Below are 16,625 nucleotides of genomic sequence, written 5' to 3' on the forward strand. Positions count from 1 at the left end.
GATGAGCAAACGGGTGTAGAGTCGAAATCAATATTTGACAAAGGACGGAGAAAAAGCACCAACTCACGCAAAACGACCACATGTGCATCATGTTGTGCACACAGATTTTAATGCCTTCACAAAGTTGAATTGACATGGGCTAATAACATTACTGTACATGCCTTAAAGTGGTGGGCCCGGGGGGGGGGGGGGGGGGTAGGGACAAATCAAGGGCACTTAAGGGAGCGGCTATTGCTGACAGTCGGCCTGCAGAGAAGGAGCGTCTCTTCTGAAGGTCTTTAGCAGGGCGCTGTCTCCGTCCCTGAATCTCCCTCATCACTAAAGGTCCTGCTGAACCTGCAGGGCCTGCTTTGGCCCCCCCCTGCCGCTCTCACCCCTGCTTCTTATCTCTCGTCTTGGCACTTCCACAGCAGAGTGGCTACCATTACCGTCTGCTTTCACAGAAGGTTTGGACGGCGATTTCACCTCCGGCTCCTGTGACTGAGGGAGAGTGGCCGATGTCCGAGAGGTGTTGGAGAACGCCGGGGGTGAGACGGGGGACAAGGGCCCCAAGGGGGAGTAACGTCTCAAGGAAACACCCTTTAAGTTAACGGCGAGCTCCAGAACCATCTTCCGAGATGCTCGTGGGTGGCACGGGGACACGGAAGCTTCCAGGGGCGTGGGGGGGTGTCTGCAGCGGGTCGAAGAGTCACTCCGAACAAGGGTGGGCGGTGCCGACTGTGGAGCCCTGCTGCTCTCCCAGCTGACAGGCGACACATCGTCCTCGGCTGAACTGTCCCCTGACGGCATGGAGACTGGAGAAGCGGGACTCTCGGGCGTGCAGCGTCGTCGGTTCATGGTCGCCGAGCAGCGTGGGCCCGACAGGACCCTTAGATCAAACTCATCCCCGAGCTCCGCCCCAGACGGGCCGCCTGCAGCCACCGTTCGGTAGCTGTGAAGCCTCAGTGAGATCTGCGTGGGGCCCGGAGGTTCGAGCAGGGGGGCGTGGCCTCTCGCTCGCCCCCCTCTGTGGAACAGGCCGGTCCACAGAGGACCGAGACGGCGGTGAGAAGAAGAGGAGTTGGGGCGTCGGGTTGAATGGCGTCTGATCTGCCTGCGCATTGCCAACCGTAGGTTCTGTAACATAGAGGCCTGGACAAGGGACAAGGGGGGGGGCGAAGAGCTGTGAGATCAGCAGTGAATCTACGTGGAGCAGAACAGCCATCTAGTGGCGACAAATCATTTTACATGTTCTTTGCTGGTCAGGCTGTGAGGGCCTCACCTGGGTGGGGTTGTACACTGGGAAATCCTCCACTGGTGGGATCAGGCCCTGGGCTATTAACTGACCGTACGAGGGAGGGGCCTCTCTCTGTACAAACTCCGCCTCCATGTGCGTCATCTGTGTCTCAAAAGCTCTGCGAGGGGGGGGGCATTAAGGATAAAGGTCTTAGAATGTGGACCGACCGTTACCTACACATATATGGACAAGGGCAGCCACCCCCCTTCGTTTGAGCCAAAAGTAAGAACTCTTTATTACATACTGAATGAAGAAAGAGAGCGAGTCGCACGCCCACCTGTACTCTCTGCTTCGCAGCGAGTGCAGCTTGAGGGCGCATCCGAGGGCGATGACGAGCAGGAGGCTGCAGACCAGACTGCCGATCAAGGCGGCGGTGATCACCTTCCTGGGCACCGCCGCCAGGCAGTCCTTCTCGTCGCTGCCGTCGAGGCAATCCTCCTGGCCGTCGCACCGCCACGTCTCAAAGATGCACAGGTTCGTCCCACAGTGGAAGTTTCCGGGTTGGCAGTCGAAGCAGTTCTTCTCATCGGAGCCATCCGGGCACCTCTTCTGATTGTTGCAGCGCTCGGAGGCCGGGTAGCACGCCCCCGTAGCACCCTCGCAGGGGAACTCGCCGTCCGGACACGCCGGACACGCCTCCTCGTCGCGGCCCGAGGGGCAGTGCCAGTAGCCGTCGCAGCGCTGCCGCTCAGAGAAGCAGCCCTGATCGCTGCCACAGGGGCGCTCCCCGGGGAAACAGTAACCTTTGACCTGGGTGGAGAGAAGAGAAATATGAAATGGACAATGAGACGGATCCCTCTCTCGTCCGTACAATGAGAGAAGTGAACGTGGGCATAAAGGGAGGTCGAGAGGCAGACAAATCGAGGCGACAGCAAATCCGGGGACAAAGGACCAACAGGAAGTGACCCGTGTCCGGCGCTGCCGTACCTGGTATGTAGCGTTGAAGCCATGTCCAGCACTGCGAGGCTGGGCGATGTACAAAACGCTCATCTGTCCCCGACTGGACTCGAGCAGTGCCGGACGCCGGTTGTTATGATACGACAGGACCTGCAGCACGTGCTCTGCCCGTTGCAGCAGGCCATCGTAGACGTGGAGCGAGTCGCCGGGCGCCAGCCGGAGGTCCAGCTGCAGCACGATGGGCTTGGGATCCCGAGTGTCCAGCAACCAGGAACACCTGAGCTCCGCCGCGCTCCTGTTGGGCCGGAAAAAGTCCGGAGACGCAAAGGAACCGTAGAAGTTCCCCAGGCGCTTGCCGCAGGTGGTGTCGGGGCAACTCAACTCGTCCGTGCTATCGGGGCAGTCGCGGGCGCCGTTGCACCGCAGGGCGGCGGGAAGACAGCGGGTGGACTGGGCCTCGGTGCACGGGATGGAGCCCAGAGGGCAGAGGCCGGAGTGGGCCTCGGTGGGGGGAGGTGAGCAGCTACGCTCGTCTGTTCCATCGCCACATTCGTCCTGACCGTTGCACTTCCAGGAGCGAGGAAGACACTTCCCATTCCCACACAAGAATTCATCTGACCGACAGCTGCTGTGCCCGAGGTGGCCTGCAGGGGAAGGACAAATAAGTAAATACAGAACGCAGCGCCAGCTGACGCTTGAACTTTTTAGTTAACTTTAGAATGCACCAAATGGGATTAGTGTTCTTCAGCACAGCCTGGAAGCTGCTCCCGATTGGTCGTTTTAATACTCCACATAAAGTGATCCAGTAATCTGTAATCGGACATTTCTGAAACATGAGTCATCTGAAGAGAACTCGTCTGCCACACGCATGTAGACGGTGAGCGACCTTCAGAGCCACCTTAAAATCATCTTTCAGTATATACAAATATTAAAGCTACTTTAAAAGGTTAACATATAAAGAGTATGTTTAGTCAGTAAGATAAAACACTCGCATTAACATGCGTTTATAGATCATTTCAATTACTTCCAAACAGTCCCCTGAGACGGAACAATGTGGAGAAAAGGAATGAACAACCTCACATGAGGGAGAGCGCAGACCTCCACCAAGCAGCTCACCCCCCCCCCCCCCCCCTAATTGGATTTACTCCATCCACATGGTGATCTGGATCATCATCAAAAAGGTTCTAAACTTTTCTTGCTATCTTTATACACCAGCCATGAAAAGTAAAACTGAGTTTGAGTTTGTGTGTCTTTTTAACTGATTTTTTATTCCGTAAATTTCAATGTTAAAATTTAAACGTTTTTCCTGTCCTCATGCTGGATCCGATCCGGATGAAATTCGGTGGTGACTTTAGAGGCCTCCATCCTACATGACTGTGACAAATTACATAAACACCGGTCAATAATCAACCGCGATATTGAGGAACACATTTTGAAGCTCCATTGACTGCAATGTTAATAAAGATTTCAAAGTGATCCAGAATCCAGGATCTCTTCTGGATCATCACCAAAATGTAAACGACTGTTTCTGGTAAAAGTCCCGACATCTTCTGAAAATATCGTCAAGATCCATCCATAACTTTTTGAGTTATCTTGCTAACAGACAGACAAACAAGCCAACAGCGGCGATTACATAACGACAGAAGCGAGCTGATTGGCCGTCGGATAGAGGACAGACTTCGGAATGCACTTTTGCAAATTGAGTGTGAAATATACTCCCGACATCGGACAATTACAAGTAACATGGTTGAGAATAGAAGAAGGATTCAGCAAAGTGTCATAGGTCACACTTTGTTTTGATCAGGTGGTGCCTTGAATGGAATGCATGATTTTATATTCAAATTGTTTCTATTATCTTTTTAATATTTTTATTACCTATCTTTAATCTTACTCTCATTGTGCTGTGTGTTTAACAGTAAGTAAATACGCAGGCTTGATGTAAAACTTCTGAGCAAGAAGACATAAATACAGTTTGTAAAGGAATATTATTACAACTTAAATTATTTATTATGCCCCCCCCCCCTAAAAAAAAGAAAAAGAGAGAGAAGAACTGGACAAATGATGACCTCTGAGATCCAGCTCACCTCTGATGAAGGAGAGGCGGAAGCCCTGGGCCTGCCCAGAACTGTTGGCTTGAGAGTGGAAATAGAGCCAAACACGCCCCCTGGTGGAGAGGAAGGGTGGCGGCAGGAAGGAGCCGCACAGCCTGGACTCCCCATTCCGCGTCGGAGTCAGCAGGAGCCAGTCTCCCCCACAATGTCCGGACTCCGCCACATCAAAGTTACGGAAGCTGGAGCAGAACATCGATTACTCCAGAGGCTAAACGAAATGCCACGGCAGCCATCTCGTATGTGTGTGTGAGGGATCCTACCTCACGGTGATGACCTCTCCCTGACCCCCTTGAATATGCCAGCTGCAGTTGAGTCCAGGGGGGTAATTCAGGGGCCAGGAGGGGCTGTAGATCACACCCCTCCTCTCTGTGTGGACCTCCACTCGCTCACTGCAACCCGCTGGATTACAAAGAGGGACACAAGAACCCTTGTGACGTCACTACAGAGGAGCTCCGTCGAGCTGGCGGCCACGGCAACAGCATCGCCGGCCGCCATCGCACCATTTCTCCAGGGAGCAGCGCACAATGCGAGGCGGCGAAGAGGAAGCGGCACGACTCAGACATCGAGAAGAGCCACTGACATCTCAACCAAGCTCAACGTTCCGTCACGCCATTCCTGCATCACGAATAAAGCTGCAAGACTTTGAATTACAGATCGTATTACGAAACAAGCATCGCTGCAAGTAAACACATAATAGTCATGTCTTATGTGCCGTCATGGATAACAGGTAGTGATGATGAAAGATAACAGTCGTGTACTTGTGTACTAGCTAATGCGGTTTCTTTGTATAAACCAGTGGAATCAATGATTCTGTTTTTGCTTTTCATGAGTTCATCATCAAGCACAGCAGAAACACTTTCAGTCCCGGGTAATACCACAGTACACAAAGAGTATTGCAATATAAAACTCACTGCAATTCGCAAACCGCGTGATGGGAGAACATCAAAGAGGAACAAAGAGGACAAAGTTAGCTGTGATTTGCTGCTGCAATATTATTTACTATCCATTTGATTTGAGAGAACATATGACCGTGTGTGCGTGTAGGTGTGTGTGTGCGTGCGTGCGTGCGTTATGGGGGCGCTACACAGAAGCGGTGACGTAATGCTGATCGCAGCATCACACTTGAGAGAGAGAGAGAGAGAGAGAGAGCGCGTCCATGTTTCCACACTAACCCTGATCGTTTTCCCACCGCAGATCAATACCCCCCCCCCGGAATCCTCTTCTGCGATGGTGTCGATAAATGCAATGACGCCCCACGCTGGACATCAAACAAATCCACGCGCACGCCTGCAGGAGACGTTTGTTGTTCTCACCTGCACCGAGCGGCGCCGCGCGGAGCCACAGCAGCGCGAGCAGCGCGAGCAGCGGCCCCCCCGTCGGGCCCCCCTTCGGCCCCCCCGTCGGGCGCATCGTCCGGCGGGGACGCGTCTTATCGGGGACACGCGGGGGACAACATCGGTGTCCTCCTTCAGCTGAGACACGCCGAGAGGGGTTCTCTGGAGAAAGCCATTGTGTGTTCAGCAGAGAGCCAAGGCTGCAGGACGAAGTTAGCAGCAGGAAGCCGCACCACTTCCGGTCGGGGGTTTCAAAGTAAAATACACGTGTATTGTTATTTTCTGCCGCATTTTGAACGCTGAAGGAGTGGAGGCAGGCACAGATAAATACAGAGGATATATTTTACAAAGAGGATTCAATAAATCCAACACCAAACGGACATTTCCGTATTCAGTAAGTTCTACAGTGTTTAATTAATCTGTTCGCCATTTGCGTTGTAGAATTGGAAGAAGACATGTAATTAGATTTAGATAGAAGTCCACTTCTACCATATAACATACAATGTTTTTTTAAGGATTCATTAATTAACAATTATTGATCTTATTTTTATTTTTTTTTGCAAACTGACGTGTCCCCACTCATGTTTGCTCGACGACAGAAAAAAATAAGTCATAAAAATATACACATTTCTACATATTTTTATTTATTTATTTTATTTAACCAGGTAAGTCAATTGGCCTGGACCTAAGTCGCATGTTTTTAGTCATGGGAGGAAGCCGGAGAACCCGGAGAGAGAACCCACGCAGAGAACATGCAAACTGGAAAGCCGCGACGTTCTTGCTGTGAGGCAACAGTGCTAACCACTGTGCCACCGCGCTGCCATCCCACAACTCTGTTAGTTGACTGCTGGTGTTTTGAGCTGCAGGAAATGAGCCTGGGAGAAGAGGCGAGCCTGCATTGTAATAACGAACCCTCAAAGGCCTGAGGTCATGAACCTTACCCAGGAACCATCTTAGAGTGAAACAATGGAATCGATTAGTTCTGCTGGCCACGCCCATCGGCTGGTACAGGGATGACCTGTGAGCACAACCTGCAAACGAAAGAGCCGTCCAGTTAGACAGGAAGGTGTGGAATAAATATCAAACTAGAAGCTGACCCCAAGATAATGGGTATTTGGATATTTAAAACAATACTTTTACTGGTCAAATTTGGGTTTACAAAAATGTAAAAAGCACAATGACTATGCATTCAGAAAACTTAGCAATAAAGATGAAAATGTCCTGTAACAGGGTGGACACTTGGACCATGTTGAATGCCAAGAATTTCTTTTTTTTTTTAAGCTGAGCTCGACAAATATAATGTTTTTGTAGTTTGATAAGCGTTCCTTCAGTCGATATGAAAAATTCTTGCTAAGTTAATTTTTTTTTAAAGGAGGTCGCAATGCTGAACAGGCACCGTATTGCAGGAATGACCCGGATGCAAAGGACCCTCTGTACGTAAACATGAAGGTTTTATTTTGAAAGCAATATCGTTTTACTTCCGGTTCTGTATTCTGCTTGTCGCATACAATGGGACGAAGTGGGACATAAATGTTTGTTTGTTTGTCTTTGTTAACAACACGCGGCTTTATCGGAAATGTGGATACCGACCTGAAATATAATTGACAATATTAACGGTATTTTTTATACAGTATTGAAATGAAGAGTACATGGAATATACTTTTGCAACATGACATTCTTCCTTCCATTCATGACAGAGATTTGTTGTTCTACCGCCCCCATGTGGTTAGATCGGTGAAGTGGCTCAACTAGGCTTTAGTTTCAACATACATAAATCACATTTTTCACGGACCAATCCATGTTTGTCGGGGAAGAAAAGAAAGTGTTGTTATTTTCAGTTCTCCGACCGATCAGCCTAAAAATTAAACACTCTTGGGAAGAATGGAATGTAAAAGGCACCGCTGGGATTCGAACCCAGGATCTCCTGTTTACTAGACAGGCGCTTTAACCAACTAAGCCACGGCGCCGGTAGTGGACATGTGCGACATAGTGGTTTATAAAGCCCCCCCCCCCATGCAGTAGGTGAGCCATGAACAAAATCAGAGCGCTTCAAAGCGCCAGGAAGCTCTCTACTTTCTACTTTCTACTTTCTACTTTCTACTTTGACACATTCCTCTACTTGAGTTTTATTTCATTTCCACGTGACTCCTCATCGATCAGATTCTTCCACGTTACGTGTCAACTCCCTGAAAAACAGATAACATGATCAGAACCATCGGTTTCTTCGAGGGGCGTGTCCCTCACCTTAGTGACCCGGGCGCAACTCCACCTGCGCACAAAGGTTCCGCTCGACTCCTTCCTCAATCAGTAAACCAGAACTCTCTTTTAACGGTAAGCGCTGGAGCCTCACAGGAAGGTTAGAGGTTCAAGTCCGATTTGCGGCCTTCCTGTGAGGCGTTTCCACGTCCCCCCCCCCCCCCCCCCCCGTGTCTGCGTGCGAATCCCCTCCGATAAAATTTTAAAACCGCATTTATGGATTCAAAAATCAGCTCAAAATACACAACTCACGATTCACTTTTACTTTTCATGGCTGGTGTATAAAGATAACTAGAACAATCTAGAACCCTTTGATGATCCAGAGGTCTGCGCCCTTTTCTAGTGTTTTTATTGGACCACACTTCTGCTTTGCATGTCACCCAGACTTGTGTCAGATTTCCAGAATACCTTAAAGGAAACAAAACCAACATACGCCAGAGACGATATTTCAACAACTTATTTATTGACTTCGTATTCTCACAGGAAGCGTTTGCTTTATTTATGTGAGGGAACCAACGCGACTCACATGCACATGGTCTCAGCACAGATAGAGGATTCATGTTTTTCATTTAAATGTCATTTTTCCTCTCACAGCTTTGAATAACAGCAGCGGATGAAGCTCAACAACAAATTCAATGATATACACAATAACGGATCTTCAGTTAGAATAAAAAAAAAAAGAGGAACAAAGGAGTAAAAACTTACAAGATATAGTCGTAAAAGCCAGAAACAAACCCTACGACTGGATGAATCCGAGGACCCGTCCGTCACGATGCCGAGCATCACGTTTCTGTGTACGCGCGTCGGTTTTTAAATTATTGTAAATACTAAGGAACCAAAAGTCACACACTCGGCAGAGAAGCGTTGCTTTTAAATGATCTGGAGCTCCCTTTAGGGGAGGGGAATGGATTCAATCAGGGTCGACAGACACAGGAGGATGAAGGGCTCCTAAATGGAGCGGCCATTCCCGTTTTATTATCTCAAACGACTCCTTGCAGTTTAAAGCGGGTAAAGCGGTTTCGGGTCGAGTGCAACGTTCGGCTGAAGAAGAAGAATCAACGGAATCATTGCAGCCGAACCGAGACTCACGATGCTAATGATTCAACCAATCCACCTCAGTCTGACCTCCAGCCTTCTGCAACGCCTTTATCGTGTGTGTGTGTGTGTGTGTGTGTGGGGGGGGGGCTACTGGTGGGCACACTGGACCCCGGGCCCATGGTGACCGCTCTCCTCATCAGAGCTGTCATTGTAGGCCTCTCTGCGGTTGCCAGACGTCGAGCTCTGGTTGACATCGTAATCCTGCAGGTCAACTTCCTCCGTCTCCCCGGCGATGACGGGAGCTTCTGACCGGGAGGGCAGCATGTCCTCCAGCTCCTACGGGACAAGGACGGGACAGAGACGGGACAGAGTTCAGCCGCGTCCAACACAAGCAACGCCTCTTTGTCCCATCGTTCCCGCAGCCCCACCCAGCGCACAGAACGGCGTCCACAATAATCTGCTGCAATAAGATCCACCAATCAGAGCCAGGGGGCGTGTCTAACAGAGCGTCAATCATTGCCACACCATCCCCATGACAACGGAGAAGCAGCTCGTCCCGAGGCTAACTTTGTCCTCATGATTTTATTGCTGTTGCTCCGACATCCTGGAGTTTATTCCTCGTGAATTCACACCGAAGCCCGATCGATAAGTTAACAGCGGCTCGGTTCTGATCCCAACTATCGTACGTAACGTAGTCCGGTGACGTAACGAGCAGCGCCCCACCGCAAGCTTCTCGGGGCTGATCCAGTTGCTCTGGGGAAACTGCACGTCGAACTTGACGTACAGGTCGCCCTTGTCAAAAGGGTTCCGATAATGCGGCATCCCTTCTCCTCGCACCACCCGGACGGAACCTGGAACAGCGTAAACAGAACCTTCGGTCACCGTTAACGTGAAAGCCCGGCGCGCCGCTGCCACTAAAGCATCCGCCAGCAGAACTACGGCCCAACATTCACTCTGGGGGCGTCGACCTGGCTCGATGACCTTTCCGGCCGGGTACTTGACGACGATCTGCCGCTCGTCCAGGTGCTTGAGCATGAACTGGAACCCGCACAGCGCCTCCACCAGGCCGACCTTGTGGTTCACAAACAGGTCGTTGCCGTCTCGCTTGAACGTCTGGAAGATCAGAGAAAGAGAGAGAGGCTCGACGACGACGTTCGATGAAGTCTGGAGTTCATCTTTCATGAAGGCACAAAACACGTCTTTCGTTATCCGGCGAAGGAATCGAGTCTTCAAACAGACGGAACTTATTTTACTTCGACAGCAACACAACAAAGTTAAAAAGCGACACATTTGTGTAATTCAGTCCACAGAGTGTCAATTTGATTTTGTAGGAAACTGAAGTCGCTACTTTATTTTTTATGACAAAATGCAACAACCTGCCTTTGAATATTATTCAACCTCTTTCTCTGAAGCAAAGAAAAATGAAACGCTGTAAAACAAAAACAACAACTTACAAATACACAGAATATATAAAATCACCTTCACACCGATTCCTGGACATTTATTCTGGCTTCCTCCAGATGGAGTGCTGGGCTACTTTTGTGTGCATTTGCAGGTGAGGTGACTCAAATAGTCGTTAAATGATGATTTAGAGGGGAGCAGAAGAACAGAAACACGTTTACAGCGGAATATCTGCCTTTTTGAGGTTTAGCTCAAACCGCTGAGTCATAACTTATTTATTTTGCTGTATGACCAACCCAGAAACCCGAGGCTGATTTTCTTCACCCCAATGCTCTGGTTTAGAGAACCCAGCGATGATTTCCATTAAAGGTAAACGGTGAAACTCAAATGTGAACGTTTAGATCCGCTTGTTCAGTCCGTCTCGCACAAACATCACGAGCGACGTGATGTCAAGAACTCCAGCCAACCAGAGCTGAGCCTAGTCTGCCGTTACACCCCAGACCGATGGAGGACATGATGGACACGGAGGACATGGAGGACAGCAGATGGACATGAGAGCACCTCTTTCACCGTCATTCCAACCACAACTTGGAATCTGGTTATCAGAAGCTAGCTAAAGTTTCCACTAAAGGTAAACGATTCCATTAATCACTGACCGCATTGAACTGAGATTACAACAGGTCTGGAGCGCCACCAGCTGGACCTGACTGCCATGACAACCCGCAGCGACCTCGCCCTAGATATCTAGAAGCAGTCTGATGAATCTAACCAACAATTCAGTCACAAAGTAGATAACGAGCCCACCAATCAGAACGCACGTTTAATCTCCACCTTGTTGATACGCAGCAGAGCTCCGGGGCCCGCTGGCCAGCGCTCCACATCAGCTCACCCTAACCCGGAAGAAACAAGCCAACTCATCCAGGATGAGCTGAGGAGGGTCAGCATCACGCCTCTCACAAAAGGCTAAATACATTCCAAACAGCAGTCGGTCCATGAATCAAGGTATTAGGATGCATCGATATCAAAGCCGCTTCAACTGGATCAGAGCAAGTAGCATCAAGGAGAACTCTGGAGCAGCAGAATCTACGCGGAGCCGAGCTCGCTGTAAAGCTAAATAAACATCACAGCTCCCCATTGGACAACGAGATATGAAAATCCATGTTATTGAATTCATTTAGGAACTGTCGTATTATGATGCCGAGCAAAAACGAGTAGAAGCCGATTCTGAAACGCAGATATGTTCTCATCATCATCTCGGCTCCCACGGCCTGCAGGACAGAATTGTGTTCTAGAGGAAGACTATTTGAGGAAGGTGATTTTAGGAGCTCCCCCTCGGTGAGACGGCCGGTGAAATGGGGGCGGGGTCCACCTACCTCATGGTCCTTCTCCTGCAGGACCAGGACGATGTCCCCGGGCTCCACGCCCGGCGCCTGGTCCGCCTCCCCGCCGAAGGTGATCTTCTGCCCGTGCTTCATGCCTTTGTCCACGTGCACCTCGAGAATCTTCACCTCCTTCACAACTTTCTTGCCCTCACATTTTTTACAGCGGTCCTTTTCACTGATAACTTCACCTGAAGCGGGTTGGAGAGAACACAGGGATCGTCTGTGGGGGGGGGGGGGGGGGGGGCAAACTACGATAACAGCAACCAGGCTGCTCCGCTACCTGACTGTAGCGGAGCCTCTTACCTTCTCCGTTGCAGTCGGTGCACACAGACTGCATCTGCTGGACCATCCCCGGGGCCAGCTGTCTGATCATGATGCGCATGCCCCGCCCCCGACATGCCGCACACTTCTGGACCGCGCCCGACTTGCCTCCCTGCCTGCACACAGACGCACACAGACGCACACACATGTCGTCGGTAATGCCACAGTGAGCCCGAACGGCGCCGAGGCGACTTACCCGTTGCAAGTGCTACACAGGACGTTCTTGCTGAGTTGTAATTTCGTTGTCTTCCCATTGTATAGATCCTCCAGAGACACTCTGGAAAAAAAAAGTGTCGTGTTTAGATAGCGAGGAGACAGAAGGCGGGACTGAATCTTTGCTCAACGGGGGGGGTCTCACTTGAGCGGGTGGACCATATCCTCGCCTCTCCTGCGACCGCCATTCCTGGAGCGACTGCCCTGGCCGCCCATGAATCCAAAGAGTCCACTGCCAAAAATGTGGGAGAAGATGTCATCCATGCCGGGACCCCCTCCACCTCCTTCCCGCAAGCCTTGCTCTCCATAACGGTCATAAAGGTCTTTCTTTTCGGGGTTGGTCAGCACCTCATAGGCAAAACTGATTTCTTTGAACTTTTGAGGACAGGAAAGGACAATAAAATAGAACAACTTGGCATTTCAGTGGAGACAGGTACGGTAGGAAGTAAAGGGCCGGTAACAGAAATAAAAAGATAGACAGACGTGTTCATTTTACCACAGACGGCTACAAAAGAGGAACAATATTCGACTTTATTTACGGGGACAAGGCCGATAATCCACATTAAACACTAAACACATGTTCCCACTCTCGACTGAATATAATTTCCTGCGGTGATTCATCTCAGCTCCGGCGCAAACACAAACAATAACATCCCCAAACGACGCTTTACCGCAGCAGGAACCTCCCTGAAGTCGATTCTACCCGTCGACAACGAGGCAGCAGTGAATTACAGCACAAACGCCGAACGGCCATTTCCTTTACGCGGTTTTAGACATTAAAGGTCACAAATTAGACCCTCATTCCACAAGTTAACGTTCTCAGGCACCGTGAAGCGTCTGTAAAGCTTTTTGTGAAAACAGCAAACAGATGCTGCAGGACAGCGTCCCTCAGGTCTGTCTCAAACAGATGCTGCTGGACAGCGTCCCTCAGGTCTGTCTCAAACAGATGCTGCTGGACAGCGTCCCTCAGTTCTGTCTCAAACAGATGCTGCTGGACAGCGTCCCTCAGGTCTGTCTCAAACAGATGCTGCAGGACAGCGTCCCTCAGGTCTGTCTCAAACAGGTGCTGCTGGACAGCGTCCCTCAGTTCTGTCTCAAACAGATGCTGCAGGACAGCGTCCCTCAGGTCTGTCTCAAACAGATGCTGCAGGACAGCGTCCCTCAGGTCTGTCTCAAACAGATGCTGCTGGACAGCGTCCCTCAGTTCTGTCTCAAACAGATGCTGCAGGACAGCGTCCCTCAGTTCTGTCTCAAACAGATGCTGCAGGACAGCGTCCCTCAGGTCTGTCTCAAACAGATGCTGCTGGACAGCGTCCCTCAGGTCTGTCTCAAACAGATGCTGCTGGACAGCGTCCCTCAGTTCTGTCTCAAACAGATGCTGCAGGACAGCGTCCCTCAGTTCTGTCTCAAACAGATGCTGCAGGACAGCGTCCCTCAGTTCTGTCTCATACAGATACGACAGGACAGCGTCCCTCTCTTCTGTCTCAAACAGATGCTGCAGGACAGCGTCCCTCTCTTCTGTCTCAAACAGATGCTGCAGGACAGCGTCCCTCTCTTCTGTCTCAAACAGATGCTGCAGGACAGCGTCCCTCTCTTCTGTCTCAAACAGATGCTGCAGGACAGCGTCCCTCGTTTCTGTCTCAAACAGATGATGCTGCAGGACAGCGTCCCTCAGGTCTGTCTCAAACAGATGCTGCAGGACAGCGTCCCTCGTTTCTGTCTCAAACAGATGCTGCAGGACAGCGTCCCTCTCTTCTGTCTCAAACAGATGCTGCAGGACAGCGTCCCTCAGGTCTGTCTCAAACAGATGCTGCAGGACAGCGTCCCTCGTTTCTGTCTCAAACAGATGCTGCAGGACAGCGTCCCTCAGTTCTGTTCACTGTTGATCACATCGATTGATGAACAAACCCTCGAATGTCTCACCTTGTCGCCTGCATTTGGGTTCTTGTCGGGGTGATATTCTTTTGCTAGTTTTCTATATGCCTGGGAGTGAAACAGAGGAAACCGGATTAGCCCATTTCATGCTAACAGGCTGAGTCACACACGAGTCAGTCTTATCTTCGCTTATCGCTGAGCGTGCCTCCTGTAAACACGCTCCAGCCGGCTAAACACCGGCAGGACGGGGAAAACGAGGATTAATACGTTTACGTTACGGCGCCGCTATCTACTAATACTACTCTTCATAAATAGAATTAGCATTTTGTCCAACAATGCTGTTTATAACGCCTTTAATAGCTAAGGTGGGTAATTTATTACTAGCTTCAATAAAAAATAAAAGCATGCAGGCCGCTCAAGCTGCTGAAAGATACAGGTCAGCTAATTTAAGAGTTTTAACATGAATAGAGTTTCTCCAGACATGATAATCAAAGGCATAACGTGTCAGTCAGGTGGTCGCTGTTAAACATGCCTCCTGTTCATTCCACCTGTGCTAAAGCTAACGTGAGAGGTCAATCACTTGTTGACTGACGTCACAAGCTAGTTTTAGTTTACCGCAACCTCGAAAATACCGTCCAAAATATCCACCATATAAAAGTCATCGATACTATCAGAGACTGGCTGCTGACAGAAGCGAAAACAATTCAATAACCATCGAAACTCGTTATAGCTTGTAGTTCAAGCCGCGTCCGTCAGATGAGCATCCAGCTAGCTAAGCTAGCTAAGCTAGCTAATACGCCATTAGCTTGCCACACTTAGCAACAACGCATTTCCCGATTGTAGCATTGTAACCATTTGAAGCTCCAAACAGAAGCGGGGTTTTGTTTACTCCTTTCAAGCGTCACTACCTTCTTCAGCTCGTTCTCAGAGGCAGACGGAGACACTCCGAGAATGTCGTATAGTTTGGTATCGACAACATTGGCCATGGTGCTGCCGTGGATAATGCTCCAGAGGGAGGGAGGCGGACAAAGAGAAAGAGCCGGTGGAAAACGCTTTACTCGCCCTTTGACGTCATTTCCGGAAAGTCGACGCGCTGCGCGCACGCTACTGCCGCCATGTGGCCGAATGTGGAATAGCTGCTGCTCAGATCGAAAACACACAAACCACAGTACATCACAGAAAACAATATAAACCCTTATGTCTAATACATATGCAAGGTAATGCTTGTTGAACTGCATATCCTACCATATCAGTGAGATGAACAATCATACGATACAAACAGAGAACAGGAAACATTATTCAATCCACAAATACACATTCTCCAAAATAATGTGTATTTAGCAGTAGAATTATTATTTTTTTCTGTTGCAGCCAAAATCTCCATTGGAACTCCATAAACAAACTGCAAGATGTACGCCAGTGCTTACCCAAAAGCAAAGGAAAATGTGGCTCCAATAAGATTTAGTATGCTGTTCTGTGGAGCCATGAAATAAAACAATCTTTTTTGTTGAATGGATCATTAGTCACTGGAGGAATATGCAATGTGTAGACTAGAGGGTCAGATCTGGATTCCATCTAATATTAGGAAATCATAGCAGAAAATGTCTCACCACCTGTCGTGGTGAGACAGTGTAGTGAGGCTTGGTTTCAGAAGAAGTCCTGGACAGTTTCATTGAAGACAAAGGTTTTCAAACTTCAATAAAGTTTGATGAGCTTGAGCTTACAGCCCCATTTAGAATTGTTTTTATTATAAGACTGGAGAAATTATATCACAATAAAGCAGGTAAGGAAGAGGAAGCATAACATCAAAGCCAGGTTTAGTGAAGACCGTCAGCCAATTGCAAAACCTCAGACCATTCAGGGGGGGGGGGTCTAGATAGTATAATATGAGTACCAAGCTCAGACTCTATGACAGTCATGGCAAATCTATCCTTTTACATGGCTCAGAATACTGGTGACTGGTGAGTCATAAAAGATAAGTGCTTTCAACAACAGGTGCCTAAGGACAATGTTTCGTGTCTTCTGTCCCAATAAAGTGTCCATCGAGGAACTGTACAAAGGTTGCAACAGTGTGATGCATGAAATAAAATGCTGAAGGCTTAGATGACCAGGCCGCACACTCAGGATGGACCAGGGAAGAACGTAAAAGCTAACATGTAGAGGGAAACCTCCTCGAGGGTGAAAGCATGAATGCCAAAGAACAGCATTCGCAGAACAATCAAATCTGTGCTGAAAGAACTGTAACTTATTGGGGTTGACGCTCAAAGACAGCAAAAGACCAAGATGAATAGCACCAAATCGGCAAAGCCTTATTTACCAGATGATTAGAAGAGGAATAAGTAACTTTATAACGAACGTAGGTGAAGTGCAGTCCTGTTAACACATTCATGGACAGTGCTTACTGTTGAATCATTTGTGGCACCTGTCATTATATGCATAACTGGGGAAATGCTGAGTGCCGTTCCCCAGACCAAAGTATTGTCGGAGTGACAAAACTCTGAAATACTGAGGTCAGCTCACT

The 16,625-nt window shown here is 49.3% G+C and overlaps 2 protein-coding genes and 1 non-coding gene across 3 annotated transcripts; all 3 read right to left on the reverse strand.

Moving 5' to 3' along the window:
- Positions 1-318: 318 nt before the first annotated feature.
- On the reverse strand, positions 319-5,694 carry lrp3 (low density lipoprotein receptor-related protein 3). Its single transcript, XM_068741810.1, has 7 exons — positions 5,598-5,694; positions 4,545-4,683; positions 4,258-4,463; positions 2,204-2,817; positions 1,554-2,026; positions 1,262-1,394; positions 319-1,131 (listed from the first exon to the last, which is right to left on the reverse strand). The coding sequence occupies exons 1-7, from the start codon at positions 5,692-5,694 to the stop codon at positions 319-321; spliced, it is 2,475 nt and encodes an 824-aa protein (XP_068597911.1).
- Positions 5,695-7,511: 1,817 nt separating this feature from the next.
- trnat-agu (transfer RNA threonine (anticodon AGU)) lies at positions 7,512-7,585 on the reverse strand. The gene has a single exon. It is a non-coding gene; the product is annotated as a tRNA-Thr (tRNA).
- A 728-nt stretch (positions 7,586-8,313) lies between these two features.
- On the reverse strand, positions 8,314-15,117 carry dnaja2a (DnaJ heat shock protein family (Hsp40) member A2a). Its single transcript, XM_068749283.1, has 9 exons — positions 15,013-15,117; positions 14,153-14,212; positions 12,375-12,604; positions 12,213-12,293; positions 11,999-12,132; positions 11,687-11,883; positions 9,881-10,025; positions 9,636-9,763; positions 8,314-9,248 (listed from the first exon to the last, which is right to left on the reverse strand). Exons 1-9 carry the CDS (start codon positions 15,088-15,090, stop codon positions 9,060-9,062), a joined length of 1,242 nt encoding a protein of 413 aa, XP_068605384.1. The 5' UTR covers positions 15,091-15,117; the 3' UTR covers positions 8,314-9,059.
- Between the last annotated feature and the right edge of the window lie 1,508 nt (positions 15,118-16,625).

Source organism: Brachionichthys hirsutus, chromosome 1 (genome assembly GCF_040956055.1).
Source record: "Brachionichthys hirsutus isolate HB-005 chromosome 1, CSIRO-AGI_Bhir_v1, whole genome shotgun sequence".
Taxonomy (NCBI): Eukaryota; Metazoa; Chordata; class Actinopteri; order Lophiiformes; family Brachionichthyidae; genus Brachionichthys; species Brachionichthys hirsutus.